The sequence below is a fragment of the Cottoperca gobio genome, chromosome 1 (assembly GCF_900634415.1).
Source record: "Cottoperca gobio chromosome 1, fCotGob3.1, whole genome shotgun sequence".
NCBI classification, from domain to species: domain Eukaryota; kingdom Metazoa; phylum Chordata; class Actinopteri; order Perciformes; family Bovichtidae; genus Cottoperca; species Cottoperca gobio.
This window is the reverse complement of record NC_041355.1, coordinates 17117562-17136169: the sequence shown is the minus strand read 5'-3', so window position 1 is coordinate 17136169 and position 18608 is coordinate 17117562. Positions and strand designations below refer to the sequence as shown.

The window sequence follows — 18608 nt, the reverse complement described above, 5'->3', positions numbered from 1 at the left end:
TTAAATTGAACCGCAGTGACTGTAACAACAAAATGAATACAAATCCCAACACTCAACTGAAGCGGGGATAATACAACAGTTCATGATCTGAGTCAGGAATTATTATGGTTTATCCAAACTCTGGTATCCATTACATCTAGTAGGGCACTTCCAGAGTACAGTCTTCCCTATTATCGTCATATTCATCCTCATTTGTTCTATTTTATTTGTGTCCTGATAACAATCCATGAGCAATAAAAGCTTTGGAGGAACTTAAGCTGCTTAACTTCTGTGTTATTTTTAATGAAGTTCTGAATTTTTATTACACACAGACACACAATCCTTCTCAATCAGGCAACCACCACTCAGACAGGATGTAGTTTGGAGATTACGCTGGAGAATAATTGTTCCCACATTGCAGCAGCATGTTGAAAAGGACTAAACTTAATTTATCACTGAATGCTTCTTTAAATTGTACAAACGCCTCACTGCAGGCCAGGAACAACAGCTCCAGGTGGGTGGGGGGGATTATTATCTCATGCTTGAGTGCACGATAAATGGGATCAGGAGAGAATTTGGCCTGTCTGCTGTACAGATATAACACACCTGCTAAACTGGATTGTAAGGAGAAAGATCGTGTTCTGGTCTTCTCTTATGGAAATAAACATTATTGTGTTGCTTGAAGCTGAAACACTGACTAATAGAGATTGAAAGCCATGCATGATTAACTAAAAAACTATTATATCCCTCAAATGTTTCACTCTTAGAGGATGTGAGGTTGAGAGTCTCTTCTGACTGTGGATATGAAGTCTGCCCAGTTCCTTGCACTGCAGGTCCACAGGGTCTTTGATATTCTTTTGCAATAGAAAATATTCTGTGCTCACATTCTCACAACCATTTAATCCCTTCCTCCACCAAATCAACACCACATGGCGAGACTGCAAATCAAATGTGGGAGGTGGAGGCTGCAGCTGTTTAGATCTGTGATCAGGCTGCACTTGATCTTGTTTGGACTGAAAGGCCAGACATTAAAGAGAAGGGAAGTGTGCAAGCGTGTCTGGGGGTACCGCATGATTGGATTTCCTCGACTCATTTAGTTTTGGGGTATTTTTGAGAGAGAATGTGTGGTTGTTTTAAAAGATCTTGTTCAGAGTCACAAGCAGACACACACAGTAAGTAAATTGACAGCAACATCATAAAAAAAAAAATGGAGATATTTTACCAACAGCAGGGCCTAAGATGGTAAAATCAGTCTTTCTTTCATTTCAAAACTTTGACAAGGGCTAGAAATATTCACTGAAACTTACTAAACAGTACTGCCACACTATAGTCCATGATGAGGCATAAACTCAAGCCCACATTCCATCACCTCAGGGGCTGAAACATTATGTTGATGTGCAGATTCAATACATGTTTTAAGTGCAATGTGAGGACATTTTCTTTTCTTTTTTTGTGTGAAAGTATTTTTGATTTCCTGCTAGAGAGAAAGAGCATCAGTTTCCTTTTTTTTTGTTGGAGAATGTTAGGTGTAGCTGTCGTCAGTGAAAGCAGCGGCTGTCGTGTTTGGCAGGATTAAAAAAAAACACACATACACATGGCAGGATATCAACTGTCACAGTGTAAAACCTCAATAGTAATTACTGCTAATGTTTACAGTACTGCTTCTTGGAACAAAATGTGCTGGCTGCTGGTTTGCTTCACTAACAGACATGTTAATGTATCCGTCTTGCAATAGCTAGAAAAGAAACCTGCAGGGCAAAAACTGTTATACATTGTGTCAACACTGCCTATCTAGTGGTCAATGAGTGAAGTGGATCATATCAGCTCCATCTTTTCTTCAGCACCAAATGCCAATTAAAACTCTTGCCTTGGTTTGTCATTGTTGATGTTATTACGTTTGTTTGTGTTTGTGCGCTGCTTTCTTGATGAATTGTGGACAATCAGAACATTTAATAGCAACTTAAATGTATTCAACCTGTGATGCTGTTTTTGCTGTTTGTATCACATGAAGCTCCCTGAGGCTGTACAGAGCTTTAGTTTCAGCTCATTGTTTAAATGTTCGGTCCGCAACGTTACTGTTCAGGTTCACTCTCACAGCTCTCTTAGTGTCGGCAGGCTGCTGTTTTCACACGTTGTTTTTAAAAACACTGTACAACCTGCTCAGCAGCAAACAGCAGACAGACACAGTTAACAACTAGCTGGTGAACATTAGGCATTTCCATTAGGAGCCGGTAGAGACCAAACCCAGAGTTAAAAGACAGTGAATATTGGACTTACACTTATCGGTTGGACAGAAATATAACAGCAAAATAATGATATAGTTGCTCAGTAACAGCTGGATATACAATTAATAATTATATATAGGAATTCCTTCAAGCTCGCCATCAAGATAACTTACTGATGCCCCCAAGTGGGCCAAAACTGCCGGTTTAAAGGGGATATTATCAAAAGAAACACTTTTTTAGTGCTTGCCCACATACATTTCTGATATTTGGAGTGTCTACCAACTCACAGACTGTGAAATAAGACAGGCCAGTATTTTTGTGGGCTGCCTCGGTCAGAAAACATGAGATTCAACAAGCCATTGAGATTTGGCTTCCCTTTCCTGTCACATGCAGGCTCATTAGAATTCGCAGCCTCCCATCTGAGTAGCTCCACCTACGGCTGGAGAACTATGGATGTATATTGGGAACTCGATACAGCATTGAAGACTTAATTAAAATGAAATCGCTAAATTCTGTCTTTATTGTAACAAATGAAAAAATCAAGGAACTAGAAGGGCCCTCGGAGAGTACAGACCTCCGACAAGGCTGCTTCCATTCGTGAAAAATAATAATGCGTGCATCCGCCTTGTGATTCGGATCCCCTCCAGAATGTAATGAGTTCTTCGTTGGCCCATGCTACAACCTCACAGCACGTTTCATGAACATCAGGCCAGTAGTTTTACTTTAGGCCAGTAGAGGTTTAATAACTAACAACCAATCATATGAACACCTCAGAAATTATATTGCAAACACCATTCATTTATTGGTATAATATGTCATAATACTTTATAGGTATCATTCTGTTAAATACATATGTACGGAGCCTGTGTGTATCTATAGGCAGGCATTTCACATTCAAGTCCAGGTTCAGTGCAGTGATGACCAAAACTCTCTTCTAGTCGGATTCTCTTGTTCCAAACACAGAAGTGAACGCGGAGCAGACGAGAGGAGCTCCTGCTCAATAGTTTATCATCTGTAATTATTTTTACCTTATTTCTATTCATCTTCCTTTTACTCCTCCCATACATTCTTGTCATCCCTTTATGCTTGCATCTGAAATAAAATCATTGATCTCCCTGTGGTTTAATCTGTGGACTTGTCTTTCACTAAGGTTGCATTTCACTGGAGGAGGGACAGAGCGGTCTCCCTGAGGTCCTCCTCTATGGCGCCAATATGAAGCAGGGAATGCATTGTGGGTCAGCGGTAGAGACAGGCACGCAGGTCCAATAGGGTACAATCGATGATCAGTTTAGGTTCAGATTTAGACAAAGAGGTTTATCTTAAACTGGTTTTAGTCCAGTTTTGAATCGACAAATAACATATTTAACCAGATGCCGTTGATCTTGCAAGGAAACAAGGCAACGCAAAAAAGATATCATCATGTACGTTAGAGCTGCAACCATTTATGCAAGTAATCGATTAGTTGACCGACAGAAAGATCATTTGACTACTTTCATAATCGATTAATCTTTCATACAGAAACGGCAGAAAAAGCTGTTTTCAGACTTTCAAATATGGAGATTTCATTATTTTCTCTGTTTTTTATAATATCAAACTGAATTTGGGTTTCAAACAAAGCAAGACATTTAAAGACATGACCTTGGACTTTGAAAAACTGACATGGACATTTTTCACCATTTTTTGAAATTTATAGACCAAACGATTAATCTAGAAAATAATCGGCAGATTAAACAATAATGACAATAATTATTAGTTGCAGCCCTAATGTATATATGAAGGGAGGAATATGTGAGTCAATTAGTTCTTGAACGGTGCTGAATGCTGTCTTGAATCTAACAGTAGCGTGCTTTTGGGCTTTCTCCAGTGATTCATTTGTGCCAACAAAGCTCAAGATACCACTCGACTCATCAGAAAAAGAGGATTTATTTGAAGAACTCGTCTCAGTGGTGCTCAGCAGAATAGAATAGTTTGGCTTCTCGGGGGTGGGATGCATTCATGCTTTCGTCGGTGAAGCAGCAGCGGTAAGGATCCTGGTGATTCGTGGTGGACAATCAAAGTGTGTGGCTTCATCTCGATCCTCTAAAGGAACAGTTCTGGCTCTGTGGTCAAAGGGTGCTCTGGGTTGTCACTGTTGAAGGGGAAAAGGCATCGAAGGGACTGTTGAGATACACCCTCTTAGTTTGGTGGTGTGTGCATGTTTGTGTCTGTGCGCCTGAGTGCATCTGTGTGTGTGTGTGTGTGTGTGTATGTGTGTGTGAGTTTGCTTTTCTTCAAGAGTTCAGGTTACATAGCAGCTGATATGTGTCTTTAGACGGTCACACACACACATCCAGTCTGAGTTTTATCCGCTTCAAGTGTGCACAATGACATCAGACCAGGATCCGCAGTCCAGTTCAGGCTCATTTGTCTCATTCTACTTGGCATAGATTAATCCAAAAAGAGTCCATTCTGTCATCTCCCTCTGCAGACCAGAGCTCGAGAGATGCAGGAGGTCTCAGAGGAAGGGGTTGTGGCTGTGTGTCTGTGATTGAGTGCGCTGCGCCCGTCGTGGAGAAAGGGGGAGCAGCGGCTGCGGGAGGTTGGAGGGAAGGTCCAGTAGTCCGGCGTGAGGTTGTGTGAGAGAGGAGGGGAGGACGGGAGGCTGGTGGGACAGAGGAAGGGGCAGCGACGGGCTGTAGGAGAGCATGTGGGGGGGCAGTGGGGATGTAGAGGAGGGTCGCATTTGGTTGAGGGTGAGGCGAGGCTGGTCGCAGTGGAAGGGGTTGGTGGGAGACGGAGCACTCAGACCTGAGAAGGTGGAAAACAAATAATAATATCACAACAATGTATCTGTAAGTACAGTTAGGGATGGGAACTGATAAGATTTTATTGATACCAATTATCGATTCCCTTATTGATTCCTTGAAAAGAGTAGGCCCACACAGGTGTTCTGTAAAGCAGCCTTTACAAGCATCATAACACAAACATAAACTGTTGTGTATGTTGTATTAGGATGTAGGAAGGAAGAAGGGGATTCTTTGATCTCTCCTTTAAATTGCCTTTCTGAATGAATACATTTTTCTAAAGAAGCTTTCACTATAGTAACTCCAGAGCATGCATTTAACCACGAACAAATGTGTCGGTCGAACGAAGCAGAATGTGTTTTCACTGCAGCTTTCTAAAATGTTTTATGGAAATGACACTCAAATAAATAAAACAAAGAGAGAAGAGGTGCCTGGCTGCATCTTTTTCTTCTGCTCTCTGCAACCTTTAACCGACCCAGCGGTTCTATTATCCCTGAGTCTTACCACAGTGCAGGGTGTCTGCCTAATAAATCACAATTACAATCATTTAACACACATTACAAGCAGCACTGAATTTCATGTCTTGAAGCATTTGTTTCTCCAACGTGATTCTGTCACATGTTTCACATCGATGAAAGCAATTGATAACCTGGGAGGCATCCGATTCCAGTGGATCGGACTATATCAAAACGGTTCTTGATCCCCATCCCTAAGTGCAGTACGTGAGTTCTTCAACAGTTGTTTGTTACCTGAGAGGAAGGGGTTGTTGTGCATCTTGCTGGCGGGGTTGGAGGATATCAGGGCGTCTAAATTGACCAGCGAGGCTCCCGTAGGTCCAAGGAAGGTCTCTGGAGTTCGACACACACGTGTATGTGGGGCGCTGAGCGGGGGTGCTAGCCGGGAAAGGTCAAACATCTCCGGGCTGGCCGACTCTCGTCCGTTTACCTGGGGTTTCACCGGAGGGTCGTTCCCAAACGGATCTGGGTTAAAATCTGCTTCAGAAAATGGGTCGGAGTCTGACTTTACCACAAACAGCTCTGCATCTGCATCAGGAACAGGGAAACAAGTTTTTAAAAATTAATATTGAGGTGATATGATGCAATATGTTGCATGGGTGACGCATGAAAGGAAAACCCAACAAGATGTGTCCTGTGCACAATACTCCAATGATCAATATCAATGATGTAATGTTATACATTTCACCAAGGCAATACAGGGATTTGTTACAGCGCTATTGCGTCAAATTATCTTTCATTGCACGATTGTTCGTGTTGCTGTTTCCATCCCGGGGTTATTATCGTAAACTAAAACTGAAACTAAAACGATTCTGCCTGGTTAAAAAACAGAACGTAAGAATGAATGTTAATTCAATTCAGGTTAAATTTTTAAGCTTTAATATATTTTACTGAATCAGCTCTTGTGACATTGAAGTTTTATGTGAGTGTAGTAGTTAAAGACTAAAGTCGGTAATTAAATAGTCAAAACTAAAATAGAATAAAACCTAATTCAACTAGTTTAAAACTATTACAACCCTAAAGGATGGACTCCTTCCCTGGAACATTTAATGCATTGCAGTACAATACATGCTAAACGTGGATTTAATCCTTTGGTCTGACTGCTCTGTGTATCCACAGTCATCTTGTGTGTATCAGTCTACCTGCTGTCTGTGGGCTCATGCTGGAACAAGACTTATTGCTTCTGAAAGATCCAAATGTAGTCAAATCCACAGTTCCTCTGGCTTTCTTGTACTAAACTACCTGTGAGACTAGCAGGTTGAGGGGAGGACACTTGAGGAGCTTCCTGTCTAGGATTCTCCTCTTCCTGTGCAGCGGACAGATCTTCCCCGTCACCATCTGCTTGTCGAATAGAAAACAGCCACAATGTTAGACAGAGGGAAGCGCTTACATTTTTGGAAACTACAACATACTGTGTATGCATTTTGATGACGCTTGGTGTTTCTGAACGGTACCTCCGTCCGTTGGGCTGTCCCACTCATGATTGACAGGACTGGAGGAGACGGGCGCTGCTTCCCAGGGGTCTGTGTGTGAGTCGGCACATGGAGCCCAAGGGTTGGACGCGTTGGAAGATGAGGGACGGGCCGCCCAAGGGCTACCAATCACAGGAGTGCTGGAGTGAACCGCTGTGACGGACCAAAAACACAACGTGAAGCATTAAAAACACACAAATACACAGAATGTGTGTGTTTCTGTGATGAGCCACCCACCTACAGAGTCCCAGGGGTCAGAGGAGGTGTCACCGCTGGGTTCGGCAGAGTTCCAAGGGTCACGAGGCTGAGGTGGGGCCTCGGACGGATGGCCAAATATGTCCACCAAGTCCAGCATGTCTGACTACAGAGGGAGACAAAATCTCTGTAAATATGTGCCAAACATTCTCAGATTTGTGTTACTGCATGTTTTGGAACCATGCAAGACTATTAATAAGAGCCGGATGACACGTATACGGCCCTGTTGAGATCTGTGGAGGCGAGTATGGGAGATGATGCAGTCAGTGTGTTTCTATAATATGACATTAAGCTTGACAGATCTTAGTTAAATGAAGTAGCTGAGACTCAAGAAGGAGACTAGGCTGAAATGTTTTCCTCATGCTGTGTCGATAGGTTTCTATCCAAATGTACATTTAAAACTAGTCTTGAGATATTGGGCAAAAGAAAATGTGAATGAATGCTTGTTTCCATCCGCTGCCGTTATTTGATCATTAGGAGTTGTTCATCAAGATAAACCATAGTTGGCGCCAATTCTCCAGAAAACATTGCAGAACAACACGGCGCAACAAGATGAAATGAAACGAGCCCCAGTCGCACCGCAAACAGTGAAAGATAATGTCCGCTATTTTTTGTTTCGTCAGCGGAGAAGAAGCTTCAGTGGATGTTAAAATCACATGCTTTATGTACGTCATCATTTATCCACTGCTATGCCGACGACACTCAGATCTACCTCAGCAGCAAATCCCCCCATAACCCACCCCTCTACCACATCGAATCATGACTCACAGAAATAAAAAACTGGATGCAACACAACTTCCTCAAACTTAACAGCAGCAAAACTGAACTTCTCCTCATCGGCTCCAAATCCACACTCAGCAAAACCTCTAACCTGACACTCACCATTGACGGCAGCACTGTTTCCCCCTCTCCTCAGGCACGCAACCTTGACGTGATCTTCGACCCTACCCTCTCCCTTGAGCCCCATATCCGCCATATTGTCAAAACTTCCTTTTACCATCTCCGCAATATTGCAAAAGATCAGACCGTCTCTCCCCCGCCCAGCAGCTGAAAGACTGATTCACGCCTTCATTTCCTCCCGCCTTGACTACTGTAACTCCCTTCTATATGGCATCACCGCAAGCTCCATCAACAGACTCCAACTGGTCCAGAACTTATTTTTATTTATTTATTTTTCCTTTTCCCTCTCTTCCCTCGTCATAAATTAAATTAATTATTATGATTATTATTATTATTTATTTAGTTTCCATTTTGCTTTTTTATCGGTTTTACTCAGGTTTTTTCATGTCCATTCTCAGTTTGGGCATAAAAAAAACCCAAGTAGGAACCCTGAGAAGTTGCACATAGCAGCCGTGTTTCCATTCAATCTTTTGAAATGTCACAAAAAAGAAATGTGAATTGGGCGCGTTTCCATCAATTCATTTGGAGCGAATAAACTAGTGTACAGCGTAGACTTGTTGGCGCTAAAGGATAGAAGAGTAGAAGAAGTCAAGGTTGTGAACCGGAAACAAATCAAGTCGCCTTAACTATCTAACCCATCTATGAGAGAAAGATGGAGACAATTCTTCAGGAATTAGTTTCAATTTGCCAAGATTTTAGTTGATCTTCCGCGTTAAGGGGATACCCGGAAAGAAACAGCCGATCAGTCATTGGAGTTAAATGTTCTCTACGTCAGAAAGGCGTTTCCATCATCATTTAGCACATCAACTCATTTTTAACAATTCAAAAAAATCACCTCCAGTGAGCTTAAAAACAATTTTGAGCACAACTGAGGAATCGAATGTTGCTGTTTCCGTACGGATGTTCTAATACGATACTTCAAAATGCTCATACAAATAAGTGAATGTAAAAAAACAGGCTACTTACAAACTTTATCACCAAAATGTAAACATCTGAATTTCTCAGACACCCTGACAGATTGTGTTTCTTTATGAGTTGACAATATTCTCATACTTGTTAAGCGAAATAAAGTAAAAAATCCAAATAATTTTCCGGAAATAAAAGGCGTCGTCCTAAAGCTGGAAACTCGTGAAAGGTTTTGCGGATACATGTTTATGACAGATACAGTGACGATCTGCTAAAATCCCACTGGAAGTCTTTCTGCACTTAACAGGAAAAAGGGAAGAAAAATATGAATATGCACAACGTGTCACTGCTACTGTACTGAAAACGCATGTTATATGTATCACAGATGCTTTGGCATCATATATATACTTTATCTTTTGTTTGGTACTGTGTGCATGTTGGCAATGAGATAATGTGACATAGTGCAGAGAAAAGTGCTTGAGGGGATTCAAAAACAATGTTTTCAGTCTGCGCCTGGACTCCACTGTGTAGTTTACTCTGCAGCAGCTGGCAGAGCAGCAGCTCGCAGCAGAGCAGGCAGCGGTGCAGTCTGGTGACATTTTGTTTAGATTGTCACAGTATAGACAAAATGTTGATATACCTAAAACAGCAGCCTTGTAAACCTTTCGGTTATTTAAACGCAAACAAGAATTTTCACATTAGAAAATATCTTATTCACTTCAACAACTTTTTATCAACGACTGTGTACTTATACTACTGTTACTCTATTGTATTCTATTTAATTAATGTGTACTCGCCACTTTACTTTCTTGTTCTTTTGCTGTAAGGTCAATTTCCCCCGTTGTGGGACTAATAAAGGATTTCTGATTCTGATAAATATCAAACGATATGTGAGGTTGACATTGTCATGTGAGCGTTCATATGTGATCATAAAAACTGTTCATACTGTATAACAACATACTTCATGTTCATTATGATGACGTGTTAAGCGGGTGTTACAGGAAGAACATGTAATGTTAATGTTATGAAGTCATTTTATTTTAGCACATGCAAAAAAATGGGCATAAACTGTTGTTAACGGAATTTACATTTACCGCACTTTACATACACAAACTTGTTGCATGTTAACAGCATGATTATAACAATGTTCCCAAATCAACAATTTCTTTTAAACAGAAACAATGGCACTCTTCTTGGATCCCTCAACTATCCAGCTACCGTCTATTCTAAACTTTGTAGGTATCGGGGGGGAAGGGTTACAGAGTTTCTATTTGGTTGATTTGCTCTTAAAACGCCTATTTAAAAAAATCTGTTTAACATTAATGCATGTTAAATTACATGAATTTACATCGCTTTGCCTACGCACAATCATTTTGACAGTTCATATTATTTGAACCCCGAACGTTTGTCTCACTGAAACGTCAATAATCTTTTTAATAAAGCAATTTAAAGTCCCCTCTAGGTAAAAATGTGTTTTGCTTATTGTTGGATGTTTGAGCTTCCCTGTGCAGGATGATGTATGTGCAGAGTTTGTTCTCACATGGATATGAGCTGAGTTTCTCTGCTTAAATCTGAGTTATCAGATACACATATCAGCAGGATTTCGTGACATCACATCCAATTTGGAAGCTAATCAGGGTTCAATAAGAAAGTTAAAAGAAAAAAGAGTCTGCACACGAGATAATGTTCCCATGAGAGATTTTTAATTACCACGTTCAGACGACGCTTGATGCTCGAAATGTCACTTGCTGGTAGTAAGATATGTGTATATGGGTGCATTATCTAGTGCGCAGACTCTTTACATGTTCTTCTGTCTGGATGTGCACGAAATCATTGAAATAAAATATTATTACAAGTGGAGTATTTTTATATATCTATTATATTATATATATATATATATATATATATTATATTATATATATTTTATATATATATATATTTAAAGCTCTTCTGAATGGGATCTTTCAGATTTTAAACATTTGTACGCATGTTGTAAAATGTTCATTAAAGCATCAGATAAACATTTACAGTTTCTTTTCCTCTGGTCTTTATTTTCATGCAGTTTCTACGGGGCACCTAAAAGTACCAAAATTTCTACCGTAAGCAGCATTATATGACCAATTACAAGCGACCCGGAGACCTTTACATAAGACAGATGGTGACTCTGATTGGCTTGTTGACAGGCCAACGAGTAAAGGAGCTGGTGAGCTACAAGATAAGAAGTGTGCTTTCAGGGAAATGTCATGCTGAGCTCAAGGTTAGACAAGACAAAGTCATTATCATTCAGCAGGCACCTCTTTCTCCTCTCTCTCTCTAGCGTTTCTCTCCCTAACCTCCCTCATTATGCTGCTCTATTTCTTGTTGTCTGGTTTCTCTCCCTATCGCACAGTCCGCACTATAAACTCCACTTCATTCTCCAAATGCCTGCCAAAAAACAACCTACAAATGCACCCACACACACGTGCTGTGCAGCGCGCACACGTTTTTAAAGCTCACCTCCTGTGTCCCCGACTGACTCTCTCTCCTGCTCTCATCCAGGGCCTTCTGTAACAGAGACTCGTCTCCTTGGCGACAGCACTGCTCCTGCAGGGGTGGCATTGTGACATCATCAACATTATCGCCATGGCTATGAGCGTGGATGCGAACACACACGCACGCACACACACACACACACACACACACACACACACACACACACACACACACACACTTCTGCGTTAGTGCAACCAAGGCAGCGCTGGTGGCTTTTTTGTGCTTATGAAATATTTAGTTGACAAAGAGCCGAGGCTGGTTTGGAGCAACGCAGCGAGAAAGAATGCAGAGGATGATTTCGATGTACAAGATGAAACATTACTTCTGTGAGAGAAGAGAAATGTGTGTTTGATAGAGCTGCAACGATTAGACGAATAATCGATTTTTTTAAAGTAAGTTTTAAGGCAGAAATTTTGTTTTTTAGCCTCTCAAATTTGGAGATGTCCTGCTTTTCTCTGTTTTATATCATATTAGACTAAATATATTGTGTTTTTATGACTGGCTAAACAAGACATTTAAAGACATAACTTTGGATTTGAGAAACTCAAATGGACATTTTTCACTATTTTCTGAAGTTTTATAGACCAATCGATTAATCCAATAATCTGCATATAAAGCAATAATGCAAATAACCGTGGGTTTGAGCTCTAGTGTTGGAGAGCCAGAGGTTCTGGAAAGGAGTAAGATGGCTAGAAAAAGTTAGGAAGAAATTAGATGGCCACAGATCAGCATTTTAGTCAAGCTGTAACAGCCATATCACAAACTACAGGGTTAAGAAATGCTGACACTGAATGGTAAAGGGTGAGGTGTGTAGTGTGTGTGTGTACCTGCTCATGCTCCTTTTGGCTAAGGCTTAAAGCATTCTGTAGCAGTGTGTCTTCATCCATCTCTATGGTAACAGGGGAAGGAAGGGCTCGCTCGATTAAGGTGGGCGAATGTTCAGAACGTTTGTACCAAAATTAGTCATTATTGGAAGAGGCAATGAGGCATGTGTGGCTGCAGAGGAAGGTGTGTGTGTGGAGGGAGGGTATGCTGTCACACTAACAGAGCTAAATGAGATTACGTGTGTGTGTGTGTGTGTGTGTGTGTGTGTGTGTGTGTGTGTGTGTGTGTGTGTGTGTGTGCGTGTGTGTGTTGTTTTACCTTCTGACTCTCCTCCCTGCTCATGGCTAAAGCCAGCTGGAGCTGCAGCTCCTCCTCGCCGCTGGTCTGAGGTCGAGCCTGCTCCAGGTCTGAGGCGGCGTGAGGGGATGACGACGAGGCTGCGGGGGACACAAGTGAGGGAGTTTAAGGTAAGAAGCAGTGATGGTGCGTGACGTGAAATGATCCGATTGACGTTGGGTTGAATGACGCACGGAGACATAGAGCACAGGAAGTGCGGAGCTGATTTGAATATTTTCAGGCCTACGCTGCAGTATTGATAATCTATGTGGTGGATTGTGCAAAGTGCAGGGCTAGAGCACAAAATGCATTTCATTCGGGATACTTATTAATTGCCAACACGTTAAAAAAAAGTTGTTCAATGCTTTAAAGCGGTGATCGATATTTTCAAAATAACAATGTAGCCAATGACAACGTCAGAGGAGCGGATAGTGATGAACCTACAGTATCCCCAGAGTCTGTAGCTGCCCTCAGCTTTACAGAGCTCCAGAGGGAGTTTCAGCTCATTGTCAAGGTTTAGCTCTCTGACAACTTTGCTGTTTTGATTCCTTTTCAACTCACTCATAGCATCCTCTTCCGCCGAAGCAGGCAGTTGTATTCAGCAAAAAAGCTCAGAATGTCCCATACAGAAGCACACGGAAGCGGCTTTGCGCGGCTCTTTAACAGAGGTGGGGTGGTTAACCGGATGTACATTTACCTCTTTTATATTCTAAAACTGAAAAACACTGTTTGTAAACACTCCAAACTTAAATCCCACCTTTGTATAGCTTGACAAAGTTAGTTTTTAGGTGTGGATGGCTCCATGTTTCTGGCTCTCCATCCTCAAGCTGCAGTAAAGAGCCTATTATGGCTTAGCACACCACAATGAGGCGAAAGAAACGCCACACGAGAAATCTATCTTGGACAAGCGACACAAAAGGGAGATTTATGCTTGTTATTTATGCTTGAACAGTGTTATTTGTTTTTTTGGGGGGTTTTCACAACTTGGTCAGCACCAAACAGCAGATAAAGGTATTAACTTGCTGGTGAACATAGTGGAGCACTTAACAGCTAAAAGGCAATCTCACTCAGGAATTGGTGGAGACCAAACACGGATGGTAAAAGAGAGGGAATATTGGACTTACATTCGCCACTGGGAGAGAAACACCGCTCCAAATAAATAATAAGGTTGCTCGGTGACTGCTGGAGGTGTAAATAAGCAACGGTTTGCTAAAATGTTCGCCATATCAACATAAAAAGTCAGTCTTGTATTGATAAATTACGCTGCCCCCAAGTGGCCAAAAAATCAATGCTTGCAGGTTTAGAGACCCACTGTACTCACAGTTAAACGAGGATGGAGAGCCTCTGGAGCGGCTGAACTCCTCCCCGTACAGCACAGCCATGCTGGGCTGGCTTGTTCGCCTGCCTGGGTGGTAAGATGGGGGTATACCTCCGTACACCCCTGCGCCCCCTCCACTGCCTCCCCCAGCCATTCGCTCCTTGGTCTTCAGGGCCTGACTTCTCTCCTGGCGGAGCCGCTCCTCATCCCGAAGGAGACACACCAGTTGGCGTGCTTTTTCTCTCACGTTGGCCCCCTGATCTCTGCCGTCGCGGTCCACGTACTGGAAGTCACGTAGCGTCTGAACCACACATAGGCAAAAAAAATAAAAGAGATTTAAAGATCCACTTGAACTTTAAAATCAAATCAAATGTAATATGTTGTTAAGAAGATGCAGGAAAACCTCAATAATTTGATTCTCAGGAATGTGACGATTTTCAGAAAAGAAAACAGAATCGAACATTATGTTATGTTATCATGTTAGACAATTATAGTTTGTTAATTGTTCTTTTGAAAATGTTAATCCCTGTGTTGTTGGATTTTGGTGTTTTTCAGTTTTCAAATCATAATATTCTCTTGACATGGAAAACAAGTATTCTGAATTAAAATACTTTGTTTTGCTGGTTGATTGTTCTATTCAATGTTTAAATGCAATTTTGGGGCACAATGGTGATTTCTTTATTTTTATCATTACATACATTGATGATATTTTTTTTTTATATGCACCCCAGGAAGAGTAGTGCTTGCAATAGTAAAAACTAAAGACAATTCAAATGAACAATAAACAATAAAGCAGCACTGTTCCTGAGGCGTTCAGATTGTTGAGGTTCTCCTCTTGTTGCAGTCCAGTACCTGAATAGTGAATGCGTTCTCACGGCACTGTTGGGCCACTCTCTCTGATCCTGTCTTCAGTAGGTAATCCAACAGAGTCAGGGCCTGGAGTCAAATGCTGATTACCACACTGATACTCCAAAATACAGAAATGATATTATATAGATCTACTGTACAGGGGTGTGTGCAATGAGACAGATACAGGACAGAATGGTATAACAAGACTAAGAGTCACAGCCATGCTTGTGAATCTGTGAGGCTGTACAGCTAAATGCTAATGTTAGCATGCTAACATGCTTACAATGGTAATGCCAGGAAGATGATATTCAGCAGGTATAATGTTTACCATGTTGACCATGTTGGTTTAGAATGTTAACATTTGCTAATTAGCACTAAACACATGGCACAACTGCGGTTGAAAAGAACGTCATTCAGAACATAAAAGTCAACCTCATAGTCAGATCTGCAGGCAACGGGACAACATTACGACGTCAAAAGTTCTGATTTCCATTTGTACTTCAAGTAGTATTGACCAATCACGTTTGAGCGGGCTTTAGTTGTATGCAGCTAAACAGACCATGCGGAGAGCAAAAGAGGCGGAACACATTGACTGCTATGCAACCTCGGAGTCTGATGGCGATTTCAGCAGCTTGTTAACCGGCTACTTGTGAACAATCCGGTTGTAGATGTAGCCTCTCAACTCTAACTCCATTCTAACGTATCAAGTTGCTAATGGGACTGTTAACAATGAGCCACACAAGGAAAAGGAAGTTTTGGCCGAGATATCTGTTAGTACAGCGGAACCCCCCAAAATATTGGCCGTTGCCCCCAGAGGCTTATCGCCATCAGACTGACAGCCGATGGGTTACGAAATTGACCTCATGGTGGCCTAAGAGGTAAAGTCAGAGGATCACCAAAGTCAGCAAGACACATCATCTGGGCACCCTGGATATCTGTACCAAATGTTGGGCCAATGCAAAGAGTCGATATTGAGAGATTTGACAGGATAAGTGAACAATTTGACCAGCTGGTGACGCTAGAGGATCAGCACAGTCTTTAAGATAAATCTTCTAGAGACCATCTGTCAAATTCCACTACAGTTGGCAAGATATGTCACTCTGAACCACAAGTGTCAACACCAGTAAATTATTAAAGAGGGGAAAGGTGAAGGGAAGTGGTGGCGATGTGGCCAGCGGTCAGAGGCAAGCTAAAGAAACAGTTAAAGCTAAAGTAGGCGAGCAGAAAGGAAGTGAAACACATACACAGAGAGGATTTATAAATAAACTGAGCAGTCAAATCCTTCAGAAATCTTTCATGAGGTCACCTTGTACACGTGTCTCCAGTTCTTGCCGCTGTCGTTGAGGCGCTTCCACACCATGCCCATGACCTCAGCAAACGCCACAACGTTGAAGGTCAAGTCAGCGATCTCTGACATCAGAGACGAGGACGGGCCCCATGGATCATTCGAGGTGGCTTCTCGAACCTACACGTCGCCAGCAGAGGAACAATGACGTGCATTTCTTCTCATGTTAACATGCATTTAATGTGCTTTCTCATCCAGAGTAACGGTTTTATAAAAAAGCGAGCGATAACAAATGTCAAAGCATGTTCATAGTTAGATAGAGTTTAGCTCTGATGTGACTCGACATCAATGTTGATTTACCCTTCCTCAAAGTCTTAACACGCGAAGGCTACTGCACAATGACACACACTTCAGTTACAATGGGCTACCTTGATCTCTGCTTCTGAATAGTTGTGCACAATATTCTTCACCTGCCGGCGCAGGGCTGAGGTTGTCATGGTGACAGGTGATGGAGAATGGGGAGGTATAGAAAGTGGAAAGACTCAACAAGTGAAGAGAGGGGCTGAAAGGGGGAACGTGGACTGGAGGAGGAGAGGAGAGGAGAGGTAGCTATGGCAATGAAGGCTCCTCTTCTCTGTCAGGAGTTATAGGACGCCCCTGTAACAAAGAGACAATATATGACAATATATATATATAATGTTGATCTAATAAGCTAAACATTTTTTGTTTTGGTTATTGGTGCATGGGGCAGTACATAAACATAAACTAGAGGTAGAATACAATAAATAGGAATAGACTGCAACCGGAGTGTAGACTAAATGAAACCGAGCAAAAATAAAAATAGATATTACAATATAATAATAGAGGGAAACACCCCGTCGATGGGACATTCTGAGCCTCAGCAATGTGTAATTACTGTACTGGAGTATTTCCATTTTACTTCTACTCCACTGCATCTTAGAGGGAAATATTGAACCTTTTACTCCACCAGATTTATTTGGCAGCTTTAGTTACTTTTCAGATTACAATTTTCATACCCTTCATATGAAGCGAAAACATGTATCTTAACATACTGTATGTTGATGAAGGACGACGTATTCCTCTGTGGGCTGAGAATATTCTCCTGCTTCTTAAGCTAAATGAAATATTTAAAAACCTTTTGGATCAGCTGGAAAATGCATCGTCACAAAGCTGCACAATATCGTCTGAGCTCATGAAAAGTCGACTTTTTAGAGATACGTGGTTCTCACAGGACAGCGACGCTACAAACATGTGACGACGTTAAAGAATTTGATGCATTGCTGTAGATTAAACTACTCAACGGTGTACAAAGGAGTTCAAATGAGACCTTAAACATCTACAGCAGTACAATGCAGCATACAAATGAATGCAGGAGTAATATTAATCCAGAAACATCATATATAATAGTAAAACACAGACAGGGAACATTTTACTGCACAATGAGTACCTTTACTTTAAGCACAAATATGCTGGTAATTCTTTCATCTTGTTACTTAATGAAGGTTTTGAATGTGGGACTTCGATTTGTTGTGGAGTATTTTCACAGCGTGGTCTTAGTAGTTTAACTTAAGTAAAGGATCTGACTAACAATGTTAACAAGCTGTGTTTAGCAGGTGTAATATAGTTTTTGCAGGTATTCAGTCATAAACCACAGAAGGTTTGAGCTGATGCTAATTATAACAATAATAAACAACATTTCCTTCCACAGGGCCTTATTGCTAGCCTGGCTAACAACAATGATTCCAGTTTAAAGGCTTCACTGTGGTTTATTTCATTGCTATTTATGTCAATATGAAAACACTGAACAATACAAACAATGACTGATGTTAGTGGCTGGATGTGTGACTCACAATTGGTGCCCTGCTCAGGAAGTAGGTCATACAAAAGCTCTGGCACTCAGGTGTCAGATGAAGCTTCTTGGCAGCTTAATTTATTCAGGCCATCACACACATGCAGCTGCCTGTTTGCACACAGACACACACTAAACCCATTCTCTCATTTAAATGGCTTTATTGGTATGCCCATACAGTATTGCCAAAGCATTGTATGAATATTAAATATTACAACATCTTTACATATACATTTTTTAACATACCATATATACATTTTGAACAATGTACAAGTATGTGGATTCTCTTCTGAATTCATATTTCAGAGGACGGAGGGGAATCGATCACTAAGGGTTACTGTGGTACTTCTCCCTCTGCCTGCGACTCAGCCTTCACTGACACAGTAAAGCACACTGAAGGAGGGTGAGCTCACTAAACTAAACCTCATAAGTTTCCTGGTGCCTCAAGGCAGAAAGGTTTGTCTGTAAACCTGACACACTTTAGTAACTTGCTTCAGTGTTTCTCATCACATGTATGTGTGAATTATAAAGCCAATGAGGGAAACACATGTGTATGAA

The 18608-nt window shown here is 41.4% G+C and overlaps 1 protein-coding gene across 4 annotated transcripts in view; it reads right to left on the bottom strand.

Moving 5' to 3' along the window:
• Window positions 1–2981: 2981 nt before the first annotated feature.
• The window catches only part of epn3b (epsin 3b), a 19576-nt gene continuing 3949 nt past the window's right edge, over window positions 2982–18608 (bottom strand). The window contains exons 2-13 of one of the 4 annotated variants that reach the window (XM_029442051.1): window positions 16609–16837; window positions 16202–16360; window positions 14899–14982; window positions 14050–14347; window positions 12711–12829; window positions 12395–12454; window positions 11532–11618; window positions 7212–7335; window positions 6957–7127; window positions 6745–6843; window positions 5737–6030; window positions 2982–4991 (exon numbers count right to left, since the gene is read on the bottom strand). In XM_029442051.1, coding sequence (XP_029297911.1) covers window positions 4699–4991; window positions 5737–6030; window positions 6745–6843; window positions 6957–7127; window positions 7212–7335; window positions 11532–11618; window positions 12395–12454; window positions 12711–12829; window positions 14050–14347; window positions 14899–14982; window positions 16202–16360; window positions 16609–16677 — 1857 coding nt within the window. In that variant the 5' untranslated portion in view covers window positions 16678–16837 and the 3' untranslated portion in view covers window positions 2982–4698. The remainder of the gene's footprint in view (window positions 4992–5736; window positions 6031–6744; window positions 6844–6956; window positions 7128–7211; window positions 7336–11531; window positions 11619–12394; window positions 12455–12710; window positions 12830–14049; window positions 14348–14898; window positions 14983–16201; window positions 16361–16608; window positions 16838–18608) is intronic. The other 3 variants (XM_029442059.1, XM_029442071.1, XM_029442080.1) reach the window with 3 other exon arrangements.